General features: G+C 41.7%; 3 protein-coding genes across 13 annotated transcripts; 2 read left to right on the top strand and 1 right to left on the bottom strand.

Annotated features, from left to right (window-relative positions):
- Positions 1–733: 733 nt before the first annotated feature.
- Positions 734–6985, bottom strand: LOC144197583 (centrosomal protein of 95 kDa-like). 5 transcript variants are annotated; one of them, XM_077718045.1, is made up of 20 exons: positions 6701–6985; positions 6207–6335; positions 5807–5914; positions 5597–5707; positions 4852–4975; positions 4621–4739; positions 4377–4555; positions 4199–4256; positions 3871–3923; positions 3633–3721; positions 3333–3468; positions 3000–3266; positions 2830–2925; positions 2629–2761; positions 2387–2556; positions 2244–2318; positions 2019–2171; positions 1811–1957; positions 1664–1735; positions 734–1398 (listed from the first exon to the last, which is right to left on the bottom strand). In XM_077718045.1, exons 1-20 carry the CDS (start codon positions 6723–6725, stop codon positions 1222–1224), a joined length of 2421 nt encoding a protein of 806 aa, XP_077574171.1. In that variant the 5' UTR covers positions 6726–6985; the 3' UTR covers positions 734–1221. The 5 variants fall into 5 exon arrangements, with proteins under 5 accessions (XP_077574171.1, XP_077574168.1, XP_077574170.1 ...); XM_077718042.1 differs by having other exon boundaries at positions 3633–3790; positions 6701–6981; XM_077718044.1 differs by having other exon boundaries at positions 3333–3462; positions 3633–3790; positions 6701–6981.
- A 117-nt stretch (positions 6986–7102) lies between these two features.
- LOC144197585 (putative ATP-dependent RNA helicase DDX5) lies at positions 7103–12727 on the top strand. The gene is made up of 13 exons (XM_077718047.1): positions 7103–7271; positions 7746–7926; positions 8001–8097; positions 8210–8343; positions 8628–8693; positions 8879–9020; positions 9107–9267; positions 9356–9528; positions 9602–9712; positions 9960–10021; positions 10218–10277; positions 11636–11857; positions 11949–12727. The coding sequence occupies exons 1-13, from the start codon at positions 7231–7233 to the stop codon at positions 12386–12388; spliced, it is 1890 nt and encodes a 629-aa protein (XP_077574173.1). The 5' UTR covers positions 7103–7230; the 3' UTR covers positions 12389–12727.
- Positions 12728–12923: 196 nt separating this feature from the next.
- On the top strand, positions 12924–15687 carry polg2 (polymerase (DNA directed), gamma 2, accessory subunit). Of its 7 annotated transcripts, none has more exons than XM_077718056.1 (10): positions 12924–13039; positions 13467–13578; positions 13672–13705; positions 13772–13880; positions 14157–14262; positions 14327–14512; positions 14605–14742; positions 14825–14905; positions 14992–15092; positions 15413–15687. In XM_077718056.1, exons 2-10 carry the CDS (start codon positions 13525–13527, stop codon positions 15576–15578), a joined length of 975 nt encoding a protein of 324 aa, XP_077574182.1. In that variant the 5' UTR covers positions 12924–13039; positions 13467–13524; the 3' UTR covers positions 15579–15687. The 7 variants fall into 7 exon arrangements, with proteins under 7 accessions (XP_077574182.1, XP_077574179.1, XP_077574177.1 ...); XM_077718053.1 differs by having other exon boundaries at positions 13652–13705; XM_077718055.1 differs by having other exon boundaries at positions 12994–13191; positions 13652–13705.
- The last annotated feature ends 230 nt before the right edge of the window (positions 15688–15917 follow it).

Below are 15917 nucleotides of genomic sequence, written 5' to 3'. Positions count from 1 at the left end.
TACCGCACTATGATTTCTTGCAACTATTACATTTTCATATTTTTTCAATTTTAGAATGAAGTCGACATTTATTTATTTCATTTTTTAAATTTTGGTATTTATTAGTCACTTCATTTTTTCATGTTAACATGTGGAACCATTGCGTATTGCATTATAAATATTTAAATTATACATTTAAAAAAACAAATATTGAAATGTTAATATCAATGTTGCAGTAAATGATTACTTGATAACTTATTGATACAAGAAGGCAACCAATGACCTTTTATTTATTTTTAATTTTTTTTAAAGCGAATTAGGTATCTGCGGCATCAGGTGTGCAGAGGTAAGTGCCTACATTATGCATGCAACATCATGTGGGAATTTTGGCTTAAAATGTGGCCATCTTAGTAAGGTTGTCATTTATGTAGCTGCAATGCACACAGACATGAATGCTTTCTAGCACCAAGAAACTCCAGCATGAAGGCTCCAGGCCAGGCGCGTTTCTCTTCTCTTGAGGCCGCCCGAAACTCACTATTTTCAGACACGACCACACAGGATCGGGGTGAGTAACAATAATTTCTTCAATGTTACCAGTAGTGCATGCATGCGCACATTGGTTAACTAGTATTACATGTGAGCCTTATTTTACTATTTCATTAGTTTCTATTTAACAGTGTAAACATCTGAAGTTTTCATGATGTTTCAATTCACCTTTTGTATTTTATATTGTCAAATAAAACGATGATCAAGATTAGAATATCTCAACGTGAGGTTTATTGGTTGAAGGGATAGATAACATTAAGCACATAACAACATAAGTACAACTCAACAGCAATCCGAGTCATGTTCGTGTCATTTAAGGTGATTCAGACGTCATCGGGAGCTTCACAGAAGTTATTTTCCCCTCTAAATTCCTATCTCTTATTTCACGCATCCATTATGTTACAGTAACAAATATTTCCAACAGTTTCAGAACATTTTAAGACTGGGCTCTTAATGAGCCATGGATTAAGAGAGCACTAACGGCTGGTAAGAAGAAAAAAAGGTAAAAATGTAAGTTAAAAAATCTAAAAGGCTGGATTTGCAGACACATAAAAGGAAGACTTGACCGTAAACAGAAGGTTAAAACTGTGTTTTGGTTATTTGGCAAAAGGAGGTGGATTTGAAAAGGTAATTAGCAGTCACAGTGAAACAACCGTTTGCTACAATTTGTCGGACTTGAAGTTTCCCGAACATCGGTTAGTGCATAAAGTTGTAGCGGCTGTGGAAAGACGCCATGCGGATTCGATCGCGTAGCCGCTGGACCTCCAGATCTTGAAAGTGGCCATCCTCGTCATTCTGGACGATTATTTTCTGTAGCTCGCCAATCTCGCGCTCCATCTTGGAACGGAGGTCGTTCTTCATTTTCAGCAGGACCTGCAAAAGTGTAACCTCAATTTAGGGCAGAAAACTGCAGATGATACTTTTTGTAATAGTTTTTTTAAGGTTATAATTACTACACCACAATCACTGTTTATACAAGCATAACATTTGCAGTCAGGTTATGTTAAAGTAATATTAAATTGGCATACAAATATTCTTATTTAAAAATTCCAGTTCCCTAAATGCTTTAAAAAAAAATCCTCAATGGTGGAATGCCACTGTATGCTATATAACTAAGAAGAAAAAGTCAAAAATTTACCTTTTCCTGAGCTTTTTTACGAATCTGGATCTCCTGTCGCTCTTCTTTTAGTTTTTCAGCCAGCATTGAAAACTGAGAAGAGACGGACGGAAAGTCATATTGAGCGAGACAATGGTTGGAGCTCATTCTGTAATTTTGATGCCCCACCTGGTCTTTGTAGTAGTTCTCCATAGACTGAAGATGTTGTTGGTGGCGTTTCTGATGCTCCAGCCGTTGCTCGGCGGCGATAGCCCTCTGCTCCCTTAGACGAGCCTTCTGGACCTCCAGACCCTCCTCAAAGAGCTCCCGAAACATCTGTGTGGGCAGGCAGGCGAACGTCAGACGGAGGAGAAAGCGAGGGTGCTACAAATATTACCTTCTCCTCATTGATGCGGGCTTTCATGAGGCGACCCCGGTGCTGAACGTGGTAGTCCTGGTGGTACTTCCTGGCTCGGGCGATCTGCTGACGCTGTTCCCTTAGTCGGTTCTGGGTGGACTTTTGCTTCTGGGTGTGCTCTTTGTAGTCTTTCTGGATGGGGGTTGGAAAAACGGGTTGAAACGAGCCATATTTGCCATCTTTAGGTCGTGTGGGTGAACTCACCAGGCGTTTGCCATGCTCTTGCTGCTTGTGGAGCATCTCTGCCAGGAGGTTGTGTTTCCTCTGAGCTTCTTTTAACTGTGGAGGTGAAGATTTTTTAATTTTGAAAGCTTATGGGTTTCAATAGCATAACTTGATATGCGAACCTCTTCGGATAATTTGATGCGTTGCTGCTTGCTACCAGAGGCTTGGCTCCGAAGTTGTTCCACCTGCCGCTTCTGCTTCTGCCACATGCGGCCCAGATCGTGGGAGGAGATGTGCAGAAAGGGAAGTTCTTCCAGGAGGATGGGCAGGAGATCATTGTCCTTCACTTGAACTGGACGAAGTAGATAGGCGTTGTAGTGGTAAAAGGACTACAAAGACATTGCCTGTTACCAATGTAGCTCACGTGGCGGGGGTTTCTTGGGGATTCGTAGTCGTCCCGCTGTGATTTGCGAGTGGACTTTTGACTTTGTTGTATGTGGCATCAATCTGGGCAGTTTGGGAATATCTTGGAGTATGGCGTTTCGGTACTCTAGCTCCTGCAAACACACAAAATTAACCACAGTCTGTCATTGACTGTAATAAGCATCCGATTCATTGGACTTACGGCCGCCTGTGCTTTGAGTCGTTCCCTGTCAAGATCAGCTCGATTTCCACCTTCTAATTTCGTCCACTCCTTCTCGTAAGCTCGACTGACCGCCATCTGAGAGACCACAAAATAAGTTAAACGTCCGACTATTATCCTAAAATTTGACAGATTTTAAAAAGCAAAACAACCTTTTTGTGTTTCGTACGTCCCGGCGGCTCATTTTGCCACTTCACAGTACTGCTACGAATATTTGTTTGTCTGCCCTCTGGCCCCCCGCCCTCCAGGCTCTCCGGTAATAAGTGATGACCTCGTGGGGGCGTGGTCAAATGCCTATTCACCATGCCTATATCTATTCCTGGCGTATGATGGTGCGGCAGGACGTGATCACTGAGGTCAGAATCCTCGTCTTGGAAGGCACCCGGCTCTCCGCCATCGCCCATGAGTCGTTTGAGCATCTGCAACGAGAGCCAATCAAAATCTGGACATTGAAAAGTGACTGAGAATGTTTTCCTTGATCGCACCTGATCCAGTTCATCAATACGATTGGTGAGTTTCTCTGAAATGTGATGGAGTTCCTTTTCAGTTTGTCTGTTTTTTTTCCTGCGTTGAAACAGCACTGCCCCCTCACCCTCTTCCTCTTCTTCCAAGTAGCTGCTTCTTGTACAAATAGTAACCGGTTGTTTGACAAGACAGTTTGGCAAACACACCATCACATTTGAACAAATAATATGCTAAAGTATGTCTCCATTTACGAAAAATCTAAGATACAAAACCACCTCTGTAATTCATTTTGTAAATAGAGGTACCAGTCTAATATGCACCTTAGGGCTGTGTCATTGGTGGGAGGACGACGGTCCGGGTCGTCGTCCTCGGTGTCCGGAGGTGTCGGGGTGGCGGCCGACGCCTCGTCCTGCAATGTGAGGAGAAGCACATCTGGTTGCGTGTGGAATAAAACCTTCCTGGGTCCTCCCTTAGTAGGCTGGAAATATACTTTGTTGTTGAAATGTGTTATACAATCAAATATGGCTCTTCATTTTTAAAAAAAGACTGCTTTTTCACCTCCAGTGTCTGAATCCCAGGATCAGGCTGTTCCTGGCTTCTGACACTCCTGGCTACAAAATAGATAAAGTGGTACTATTAATTTTGAACACAAATTCAATCTGGCACAGTAACCTTTGACCTCTTGACCCTAGAAGAAGTAGACAGGCAGTGGCAATATCAATACTGCATATTTGGAGAGCACAGACTCTACATCTATATCACCTGTTTAGATGGTGAATAGTTAGTTTTGAACTAAAAATGTATATATTATATAAATTGTGACTGACAGCCAACCCAGTTCTTCATCCAGCGCTGGAAATAAATAACTATTTTGTTTTTGACTCACCAGGCGAGTGCAGTCCATTGCACACAACTTGATTGGCTCCATCCTGGGCTTTCTCGGCCTGGAAGATGAGAAGACATTCAGTAAAACAAGTTTGACTGAGATGGAAAAAGTGTACTCCGAGGTGAGCTGCATTTAAATTTAATCCACATAGATTTGTGAGATGGAAAGTAGGCAATACCTGGACGGAGCCAGAGTTGAGTTGCTCCTCCGCATGGCTAATGGGGTGCGTGTGTGTGTTAGTCTGGTGGCGAGAGTCGCTCTGGGTGGGGGGGTGCAAAGGAATGGCGGTGTGCTGAGGTACAGTCAAAGGTGCATCTTGCTCGATTGCACTTGTGGCTGATGTCAGGATAGCCGGATCTGTCGAGGGAAAAGCTTTAATGACAATTGAGGAAATGGGTTCCATAACATTTTCAGCATCTCACCTTGTTGTCGATCTGTAAATGTCCGTGCCGAAACTCCGAGCCCAATGACCTCGCTCGATGATCCCGGCAGCTCACCCTCACGGTAATGTGGGGAATTTTTACTAGAGTCCGCAGTGGACCTACATTTCACAATGCGAAAATAGAGTTGAATATTTTATTATCGCGGCTATACTAACTTTGTCAGTGAATTTTGTACCTGACAAAAGAGCAGATAAAATCTAGCTGACTTACTCAGTGCCAGATGAAGACAAATGCACAACGCCCAAGTTCGTGTCCATCTGCTCAACGCCATTGCTGGTTGTTGCGACTGCGTTGTCACGGGGAGCATCCTCTTGGAGTCTACCATTTTGGGACTCTGATTTTGTCAAAAGAATTCAAATTTAAACAACTATTTAAGTGAAACTAATTGAACATTTATAAAGTTCAAAACAACTTTGAAATAAATTCCAAACACATTCAACAACCATTTTTTATGTAGATTTTACACCATATTTTGAGTGGCAATACTGTGATGCTTTGATTCCTGTTGCAAGTATATTACAAAAATGTGCAAAAAATAAAAATGTAATCTAACTCTACCATTTCAATTTGATGGTTCATTTAAGTCTTGCATTACAAATGACTGAAATTTTTGAAACCAAGACACACTTAGCACAATATGGAGAATGTGGGAATAGCCCATTTACTGCAATTAAGGGTAATGGTCATCCTATCCATTTGAACTGGGTGGTCTGGTTTCCATTATGTAATCACAACAAACAGCATATCGCATGCAAATATCCCCTGTATCTTCATGACACTCATGGGGTGCAAAGAATGTTACATAACACACAGACAAAGCACTGCTCTGTTCTGCCAAATGAGACGTTTCTTTGTTTTTTATAGCTTTCAACAGTACGCATATCATCTCTGAGGCTTTACATTATATTAAACAAAAAGAAGAAACTAAACATAAAGCACTCTTCAATGCACCCACCTTCTTTATGTGAGTCCTCACTTATTTCCTCACTCAGATATTCCAAGAGGCCATCAAATATATCTAAAAGGTTCTTAATTGACTCTTTATCTCCTCGAATGACATTTTCACCTGGGAATGTACAAATATTAAACTAAACATTTTCTACAGTTAAGATAACAAAAATATATTTATGATTACACAGTCACAAACCAAAATGTCACTTTTTACCTGTGATATGGGAGAGACTGATCTGAAGATAATCCAGTGATAATGAATCAATCACACACTGAATATTATGGGCATCATCCTCCTGGCTGGTCGGTGATGCGATAAAATCTGTAAAAAAAAATAGGAAATATTTGGTAATATACAATATGGCTTTAAAGTTAGCTTTGTTGAAATTGGGCTTTAAAAAAAGATATGCTATTTTCTTCTCCTTTCATTTCTTAGGTATCAGATCGTAACTGTGTATTAGCAAACCCACAAAAATATGCAATCAGGACATCCGTAACTATAATATTATCCTGTATGACCTGGACATAAAAAATAACTTTTTTAAACATATTATCTCCAGAAAATCAAATACTATTGTTTTGGACAGTGTTGGCACTGGATCCATCAAACTTACCTGGAACCTTCTCTTTTAAGATGTTTTCGTAAAGACTAATAAACACGTTGGCTTCACAATCTGTGAGTTTTGTCAGTTTCTGTTGGATGTGACACTTTGCGAGCAGCTCATTTGCCACATCTACCCACTCTGTAAAAAAATAACAACAACAATAATCTTAGCTTTTGGGGCGACACTGTGAAGTTATGGAGCAGATCATAATACTAAATACACTCCCTCCTTTGTAAACATAGTAGCAAAACATATGCAATAGACATCTTGGATCAACATATTTGGGCATTTAGTGATCCCAATGTCACTTGATGTGCCTGGATCTCAAACAGGGTCGTACTTTCATCTTTTTTAGACGTAATGTCATAAACGATGAAGTTATTTAGACTGCTAGAAAGGGACCAAATTGCCCAGAGAGAACCAGCTAGCCACCAAAGTTAGCAGCATAAAGTTAGCGTTAGCTTGTGTCAAGAGCGAGCGTCGCATACCAATGAAGCGCTTACCTCGCTCTTCCTCCAGGGTGCCCATGAAACAGCTGTTGAAAAGAGGCGAAATCGGTGCGGGGAAACTCTTGTTTGTTGAAGTTTAAAAGCCCGATCGTACGGGGAATGTACGTCGACTCTTGTTTTTCTTTGGAAGTTCCTGAATTAAAAGTAAAATCGTTGTTTGATTGGACGTTCTTGTCGGTAGTTTCCGGAAGTGTTGGTGATTCGTGTTTACTGCCCTCTGCTGGACATTTTGCGATTCTGCAACCCAAGCATAATTAAAATGCATCTATAAATGTCATTTGAGTTTTCTGAGTTTTACACTTTGGAAATGAAATTTCTCCAGAATCAATTTTAAAAGTATGTTTCTGAGGCGCTTGCTCATCGCGCAATAATACGATGCGTGACGTTTTTAGCTATTCCGCTTTTCCATCGTCACTTCCTTCTCTTCCGCTGAATCTTCCCATCTACCACCGTCAATATTGTTTACCAATTCGGTATCTTTAGCGTAACTTTATATTCGTCTACCGTCGTTATTGTGGTACACAATGCCTGGATTTTCAGACAGAGACCGTGGCCGAGATAGAGGGTAAGTTTCTCGCTGCTTTATTATTATTTTGTCTATCACCTTCCTTCTACAAATGGCTGCCAACGTCAGAGGCCGCCCGCTACGGTGAAAACAACACTGACCGTGTTTGTTCGTTTCTGTGTTAAAATGAACATACCGGGACGCATGTCTATACATGTCAGGTAATTACAAACTGAAGTCGTTGGGGTTGTTTAACTACACGTACATGAAATTGGGGGAAAAAAATACTACAGAAGGCAGCCGAATCTTAACACGGATATATGACGCAGCAGCCTCTTGCGCCAAAACACATTAAATTGTCTGAAATGCTTAGTTTGTCCATCAGGCTATTATTAGTTCATTTTTGTTAACACGTTTTGAATACATGAAATAGATAAAAAAATATTTTCTGGGGTGCAGACCCCCCACATACTACTGACGGAGACACTTTTCTTCCTAATACTAACTGTTGTTTTGATGTGTGTTCTTCATTAGATATGGTGGAGGACCTCCTCGATATGGAGGTGGTCGAGGAGGCGGCAGGGGTGGACCACCCCCACCAAAATTTGGCAACCCTGGTGAAAGGCTACGAAAGCCCCACTGGAACCTTGATACGCTTCCCAAGTTTCAAAAGAACTTTTACCAAGAACACCCCGATGTCACTCGAAGACCAATTGTAAGCATTCCATGTAGATCTTGTTCAAGTCATGGAGTAATGTTAATATCTTCGCACTTTTTTTATGTTTACAGCAAGAAGTTGAACTGTACAGAGCAAACAAACAAATCACAGTTAAAAGCCGAGATTGTCCCAAACCAATTATAAGGTTCCACGAAGCGTCATTTCCAAGTGAGTATATTAAAGTTATTTCCCAAAAACGCTTAAAATATTCACTAAAAGGGTTTACATTGAATACCAAATAGAAAACTTAGCCTCTAAATCTGCCCTTTTTGTTTCACAGATTATGCTATGGATGTGATCGCCAAACAAAATTGGGTTGAACCAACCCCTATTCAGGCACAGGGGTGGCCGGTTGCGCTCAGTGGCAAAGACATGGTTGGCATTGCTCAAACTGGTTCAGGGAAGACTATTGCAGTAAGTAATCAAACATTGGAGAACCTGTTTGTTTTTAGCTCTATTGTTCTGGAATGCGTCGCCGTGTTATGATCAAAACAAATCTTAAGAAAGCAGCAACAAAAGTGTAAATGGCCTTCCTTGGTACATTACAATACTCTAGCGTCGGGTGGTTTTACACACACAAAGTAAGCTCTCTTAAACTTGTGTTAAGGGATAAGTCTGAATTAGTGATTTTTAAAACAAGTGTCTCTATTGAGAATCAATCATGTTGCTAAAATGGGTGCATCTGCTTTATTTTTCAGTACCTTCTGCCTGCTATTGTGCACATCCAACATCAACCCTTCCTGGAACAAGGGGACGGACCTATCGTGAGTAAAACATGCCAAAAGTTACTGAATATTTGTATTGTATTTTTTGGTTCAAAAGCAGCTATTCATATTTAGCCCATCAATGATATATTCCAATTTCGCCATTTTTGTTTATATGATGACCATGTTATTTTTAGAGCAACTGCATTGGTGAATGCACATTTTTAGACTTCTGTTTTTTGCAGTGCTTGGTTTTGGCGCCTACACGTGAGCTGGCTCAGCAGGTGCAACAAGTTGCTGCTGAATACGGCAGGGCCTCCCATCTTAAGTCAACATGCATTTATGGGGGCGCACCCAAAGGACCTCAAATCCGGGATCTCGAGAGAGGTATGTTACTTGAGTTCTTTAGGTCTGAAGGCATTTCTAGAAAGGAGAACAGTTTGCAAGAAGCCCTATTTTTCATTTTGTTCTAGGAGTTGAGATTTGTATTGCTACCCCGGGTCGTCTCATTGACTTTCTGGAGTGTGGGAAAACCAACTTGACGCGTTGTACCTACCTCGTGCTTGACGAAGCTGACCGCATGCTCGATATGGGTTTCGAACCACAGATTCGCAAAATTGTAGACCAAATAAGGGTAAGAACCTTTTTGGAAATTTATTCCGTTGTTAAATGATAACTATTTACATTTGGTGGGTTGTGCTTTTTTTCTGTTGTCTTACCAGCCAGATCGCCAGACCCTGATGTGGAGCGCCACCTGGCCCAAAGAAGTACGGCAGCTTGCTGAGGACTTTCTGAAAGACTATGTGCAGATTAACATTGGAGCGCTTCAGCTCAGCGCCAATCACAACATCTTGCAGATTGTCGATGTTTGCAATGACATGGAGAAGGAAGACAAGTAAGTAACAAGGCATCTGGAGATGAAAGTTGAAGATAGTTTTTAGCTAAAGAGCCACATTTCTTGTTTCTAGACTGCTTCGCTTGCTGGAGGAGATCATGAGTGAAAAGGAAAACAAGACAATTATTTTTGTGGAGACCAAAAGGCGCTGCGACGAAATTACCAGAAGGATGAGGAGAGATGGGTAAAGTGGGATAATGTATTACTCTGTGTTTAATTAGATAAGAATTGTTTTTGTCATGTACTATTTCCCCCGAAAAAAATAACAGCAAAAACAACACCGAACATATACAGCAGGTCCCAATTATGATGATTTTCTTTCAATTTAATCACATTGTTAGTTTAAAATTCAGATTTCCCCTGTCATTTGCATTGCTTACATAGGTGTGCAGGGATTCAACTGTGTTTTATTCTGACTCTTTTTCGTACAGGTGGCCAGCAATGGGAATTCATGGAGATAAGAGTCAGCAGGAGAGAGACTGGGTCCTAAATGGTGAGAAGCAAGAATGACTTGAGCTCTTTTAATGCTAATTTTCCATTAATTGGTAAATCCTTAGCACCATTTTGATCAAAAGCTGGTAACAAATCACCCTAAAAGAGAAACAATAGTACCCGTGATATTCCAGGGTTTACTGTATATACTTGTAATGTTCCCCTAATTGAATGCCACTTCTCCTCTCTCCTTTTAGAATTCCGATACGGCAAAGCCCCGATCCTCATCGCCACGGACGTGGCTTCCCGTGGCTTAGGTCAGTTTGCCACCAAGCAACAACGTTACCCGCGTTCACACGTAATTTAAAGAAAGTCTTTTTGCTTTCTTTAACTTCTCTATGCATTTTCTGAGTTTTTCTCACCTTAAGGTGGAGTCTTTGTGGCAGGCACTAGGCATGACAGTCCCAGGCCTGGAGAGGGAGAAGGATGACATATTGGAAGTGCTCAACTGGCTTGCCACCCAGTGGGCCTAGAGAGGTGAAAGCTCTTGTGTGCCAGTGATTTTTGTTCAAAAGGCTCTGTGGCTAAGCCTTCGTCACGTCTGTTCTCTGTCCGTGGATTTCGCCCGACAACTGCCATCCAGCTGTTTCCGACGCAAAACATAGCCGCCCTACGAAAAAACGGTTGCCGCGTGACGTCGTGTCGGAGAGCGCCGTGCAGTACTGCTAGATTTGGAACGATTGCTACCGCTCGGAGATTGTCTCGGCCGGCGTAAGGCGGGTCGGGTGCTCGTCGAAGCTTTCCGTCGCCTCCTGTTCCCGTGAAAGTGCTGGATTCCTTCAAAATGGAGAGAGCAGTTTTGAGAACTTGTATTAGTCTCTGCAAATTAATGACCTGGCACATGTGCTTAGGGGGTTAGTGAGGAGAAAGAGTGAGAGACAGCTTAAACCAAAGTTCCTCCCTCGCCTGTTATTTCATAGTCATGTCGAGACCTGCCAATGACAGACATTTTCTCAAGTGAACGATGGCTTCTTGAGACCTCTTGCCTTGATGACACTGATGAAGTGGGAATTGCTTTTGGCCGGGGGAGCCCCTCAAGAGTCAAAGTTGTCAAGGGGCCCCGGTCAATTGAATTGCTGTTCTTGGCGAGGCGCGCAGTGTGGCTTTTTTGAGGATGTACTGGAGAAAAACACAAAAAAGTACCACTGAATGGTCCCAATATTGGCATATGAGGAGCCCCCAGTGCATATCCCGGCCCAAACTGCGTAGAAGAAGCTCCTGAATGTCACTTGACAACATGTAGGGGATTTGGCTGCATTGGGAAAGGACTAGTGAATGCATACTCCTTATGTGGTAAGCCTTAAACCATTTGCATTCTCCCTTGGTAACAAAGTGGGGAGCAATTGTCTTCTGTTTTTCCTCCTTTTTTTTGGGATCATTCGGACTATGGTAAGCAAATGGAGTGTGCATCGTTTCTCTCTTCCCACAGTAGTTTTCCCATGGAGTAAATTTCAAATGCTGCTGTTTTTAACTGGTTTCCTCGACAGCCTAACCAGCACCTTCCTCCCCAGCCTTCACGGTTGCTAACTGTTTGCTTTGGTCTGGCTGTTGTGGTGTGCAAAATCCCCGTTTGGCCTTCCATATTTCGTTTTGCCACACTGCAACACTTTCACAGATGTGGAGGATGTGAAATTTGTCATCAATTATGACTACCCTAACTCCTCCGAGGATTATATCCACCGCATTGGACGCACAGCCCGGAGTCAAAAAACGGGCACAGCCTACACTTTCTTCACCCCCAACAACATGAAACAGGCTAATGATCTCATCTCAGTGCTGCGGGAGGCCAACCAGGCCATTAACCCTAAACTCATCCAAATGGCAGAAGACCGAGGAGGTAAGAACTGCATTTTGGGGACTATCCAGTCAAGTCATGCATTGTTTGTGATGAATGTCTGCTTGTTTTTGGTTTCTCTTCAAAAAAACAGGTCGTGGAAGAGGTGGACGAGGTGGCTATAAAGACGACCGCCGAGATAGGTATTCTGGAGGTGTACGGCGTGACAATTTCGCCGCCGGAGGCTACAGGGAGAACGACAGAGGGTTTGGAAATGGGCCAAGAGGTGGTGGGTATGGAGGCAAGGTGCCAAATGGTGGTGGATACGGTGGCAATGGCGGTGGTAACTCAGGCGGCGGCTATGGCAACAATTACAGCAATGGTCAGGGTAACTTTGGTGGTCCGTCCAATCAGTCGGGGGCCTTTGGGAACCAAAGTTTCCAGGGCCCCTCTCAATTTGGGGGCATGCAAAGGCCTTCCCAGAATGGCATGAACCACCCGTTCCCTTACGCCTCTCAGCCGCCACATGCTCAACAGCCACCTGCCCCGCCCCCAATGGCGCCCTACTCCATTCCGCCACCCTATGCCCAGTAGCTTGCTACTCACTTAATTGAATGCACTTGTTTTTCCTTCCTTTCTTTTTTTGATTAGTCAACAATGAGTGACACATTGTTTATATTTGATGTTGTTCGAAAATATTCTTCTGTTTAACTCTGTTCTTGCTTACAGCAGGTTTTGCAATTATTTTGGTAATACATGAACTTCCCGTACAGTGCCACGATGGTGTGCTGTACTTTTCCTTGGTTGTTTTTGTGTTACATTCCTTAGTTTAATAACTGGGTAATGCGTTGTATTGAAATCGTGTAAGTATGGTAATCAATATTTAAATGGAACACATGTCCCTTTTTTTTCAATAAAGATAATAAAAAGGGAGACTTGTCTTTTCTAGGGGAAGACAGTATATAGTTATACTACATAGTGTCTTATAGAAAAAGTATATATATATATTTTTTACATTACACAAAAGGTTTCAGTTGATCAAACCATTTTTAATACGAAACAAATACAATGTGTTTAATATTTTAAACTACAAAATAGTCCAGACATGTGTCTCTATCCAAAAAACAAAGTTCATTCCTTTAGGTGGCGCTCTGGTATAGGTACGCACACAAAAATAAGGTCAAAGATTTATTCCGGTTTAAAAGTCGCCGAATTTAAATGACAACACGGTGCTTTTCACTCTTGGTATGACTTTTTAATTTTTAAAAAAAATATCTTTACATTTTTCAAAAGGATAATCTATCTGGCTGAGGATGCTAAAGAAGTGTTTTTTTTAAACATTTACTTCATCCACAAGCGTTTTAAACTGATTTATTTAAGTTCAAGTGCTCGTTTAGGTATGTAATTGATCGGGAATATGTTCTTCTTTTGCATAAACAAGGCTGAAGTATTTGGCATTGTTGCTCACCATGTTCAGCCACTTTGTAAGAAATGTTAACTCAAGTTTTGCCTTTGGATGGTCCTCACGTGTTGGGCACCAAACCAGAAGATGCTGCGGTCCATCAACTGATTTGGATCAGAGCAGGATTTTATTGCAACTCTTTGTGGACAGGCACTTCATTTCACCTGGACATGCCAATGTAGAACTCTTTAAGCGTGGGGTCTTTTGCAGCTATGGCCCACTGGGCACCCAGCTAAGGGAGAATGTGCTGCGCCAATGGTGGAGTTCGATGACTGGATCCAAAGAGCAAGTGTTCGGGATCAAAACGTCGATCAGCAGCAACGTGAGTCCTGATGCGGATGGGGGGCGGTGGGGTCACCCGAGGCTCCAACAACCTAAAGATGTCCGGATGTTAGATCCCCACATGTTTCTGCAGAGATCCCCTAAGTTGAGAAGCAACCTCATTCAAGGTATGCGTCCAATTTTACTGGTACTGTTGTTTTTGTTGTGTATGTGATTCCTGATTATTTTCTAAGGAGCTGTGGAGCAGTTCATCCCCTTGTTTGAGTTAGTAAACAAGAAACTTCCATTTGGGATGGCAGAGACGGGAAGATGTTTCCAACTTTCAGAAGATGGCTCTGGATGGTGAGTCTTTGACTCTCAAACATTGTGTCTTCTTGCATTTTTATTACCTCTCTAATCACATTTCTAAAGTGGCTTTGTTTACTTTGTGTGGACATCACATATTTGGTCTTCACAAGACTACAATGTTAAATTTTGGACTACAGGGCCCTGGCGTCCACTTATTTAGTGGAGATCATTTTTCTCTGAAACTACATCAAAATAAAAATGCATGCCTTGCAAGAATTTGGCTCGGAGGTTAAGAGTGCTGATCAAATTCCAAAGTGACTTTTTTGTCAGCCCAGAAGAAGTCACACAGGCATCACTCATCTGGTTCTGCTCTCCTCGTACCTCTTCACAGTGGTTGGACCACTGGGTTCGACAACGACTAAGGTGGTGGAGAAAGGTAAGTCCTGTACTTTTGATAGTCACCATAAATGTCTCTGTCTAATCAATTTTGTGTTGGCTAGTTTGCCCTCGCTCCATCAGACTTTAGCAGTATTGACCTCCCTCAAGATGAACTCGAGGGGTCAGTGTCACGTGGTGTGAAGATCCTGTACAAGTTCCCCTGGGGTCAGGAACCCTTGGAAATCTTGTTGAACCGTGGAGATGGAGAGCTGTTACAGATGTATAAAGGATTTCGTTCCAAACTCTTGGTCGGTCCTCAATAATCTTTCCACTCAAACAAGAGATGTGTTGTTATAACCATCCTCGATCAAGCTAATCATTTGCTTTTATTGTCTTATAGAGCCGAGACGGGCGCAAGTCAATTCCTCACGTACTTTCAATAACTGGGAATATTGATCGTGGTTTGTTGGCATTTCTGTTCAATTCACTGCTGTTGCACAATAGAGAAGCGGCCAAACAGAAGCTACAGCAGAGAAAGGTAACGTCATTTATAAAATGTGTCATTATGTTGAAGAGATTTGAACTTTGCATGTGTTATTTCAACGTATCACATATTCTAGGTTCTGAAATTGCATCCATTATTGGCTCCAGTCAAAGTGGCTCTGGGTATTGGCAGGGGAGCCACCACGGAGCTCAGGCAGGTTAGATAAACACTTGAGATATTCATTACTGTACACTTGTAGAGTGATTTATGTTGGATAATGTTCAATGAGTTTATGGATGTTAGGTTTGTGAAGGCCTCCTGCAGGAGTTGAAGGAGGCCAAAATATCTGCTTGGTCTGGATATCTTGATACATCAGCCAGCACATTGGAGCAGCTCAACTCTAAGTAAGCAGGCTTTCTAGTGGAATTTTTGCACAAATCGTAAATTTGCTTCAACTAAGGGTAGGCGTTATGAGAGAAAGATAATATCATGATTTAAAAATGAGTAAATACAATGTTGTTATCATCATTATTCTTTTTATTGATTGTATTTGCTGAGCATGTTTGAAGTGTCCAAGATCAATGTATCACTTAACGAGTGTCTTATTTTATTTCATGGAATTTTACTCAAAGGCCCATTAACCCTAAATGTTTTGTTCCCTCTAGTCTATTATGTTTTACTGAAGAGTACAAAAGACTATTTATTTGTGTTTCATGCATTACAGGTATGATGAAATGGGCATACTTTTCAACGTGGTGGTTAGTGAGAACACGCTGGAGAGCGGCCTTGTGCAGGTGCGCAGTCGAGACACAACCATCAAGGAAACCATGCACATCTCAGAACTCAACAACTTCTTTGGCAGATATATTTCAGCGGCAGACAAGATGTAAATAATCTGTATCAATTTTGCTACCAAACCATTGCCTACACTTTGCCAGAACAGTAATGTATATGGTGAAGATGCCATTAAATAAAGATGGCAAGAGCAAGCCTGTTTTTCAAAACTTGTCCTTTTAGATGTGTCACTTTCCAACGTATTGTTTTGTTTCACAGTTTCAATTTAATTACAGATTAACTTCAATATTGCATTGGTTAGGACTAGTGATTGATTAATGCATTGGACAACGTATTGTATGAACAGATTGGGGTTCTTTCTCAATTGTAGAAATTACTGAAATTTTTTTTTCCAAAAGATAAAAGTGACAGGAATTCACCAATTCATCACTTTG

Source organism: Stigmatopora nigra, chromosome 6 (genome assembly GCF_051989575.1).
Source record: "Stigmatopora nigra isolate UIUO_SnigA chromosome 6, RoL_Snig_1.1, whole genome shotgun sequence".
In the NCBI taxonomy this organism is placed as follows: domain Eukaryota; kingdom Metazoa; phylum Chordata; class Actinopteri; order Syngnathiformes; family Syngnathidae; genus Stigmatopora; species Stigmatopora nigra.
Note: the sequence above shows the minus strand (reverse complement) of the source record. Positions and strands in the feature narration are given on the sequence as shown.

What these genes read in the sequence shown, in the direction of transcription:
- LOC144197583 (XM_077718042.1), bottom strand. Translation starts at nt 6,725, where the DNA reads ATGGGCACCCTGGAGGAAGAGCGAG. An exon ending in GACTCAAAGCACAGGCGGCC is followed by an intron (nt 2,762 to 2,829) that starts GTAAGTCCAATG and finishes GTGTGTTTGCAG; the next exon opens with GAGCTAGAGTACCGAAACGC. An exon ending in CCCGCATCAATGAGGAGAAG is followed by an intron (nt 1,958 to 2,018) that starts GTAATATTTGTA and finishes CTGCCCACACAG; the next exon opens with ATGTTTCGGGAGCTCTTTGA.
- LOC144197585 (XM_077718047.1), top strand. Translation starts at nt 7,231, where the DNA reads ATGCCTGGATTTTCAGACAGAGACCGTGGCCGAGATAGAGG. An exon ending in AACAAGGGGACGGACCTATC is followed by an intron (nt 8,694 to 8,878) that starts GTGAGTAAAACA and finishes TGTTTTTTGCAG; the next exon opens with TGCTTGGTTTTGGCGCCTAC. An exon ending in AATGGCAGAAGACCGAGGAG is followed by an intron (nt 11,858 to 11,948) that starts GTAAGAACTGCA and finishes TCAAAAAAACAG; the next exon opens with GTCGTGGAAGAGGTGGACGA.
- polg2 (XM_077718051.1), top strand. Translation starts at nt 13,264, where the DNA reads ATGTTCAGCCACTTTGTAAGAAATGTTAACTCAAGTTTTGCCTTTGGA. An exon ending in TCAGAAGATGGCTCTGGATG is followed by an intron (nt 13,881 to 14,156) that starts GTGAGTCTTTGA and finishes CTTTTTTGTCAG; the next exon opens with CCCAGAAGAAGTCACACAGG. An exon ending in AGAAGCTACAGCAGAGAAAG is followed by an intron (nt 14,743 to 14,824) that starts GTAACGTCATTT and finishes CACATATTCTAG; the next exon opens with GTTCTGAAATTGCATCCATT.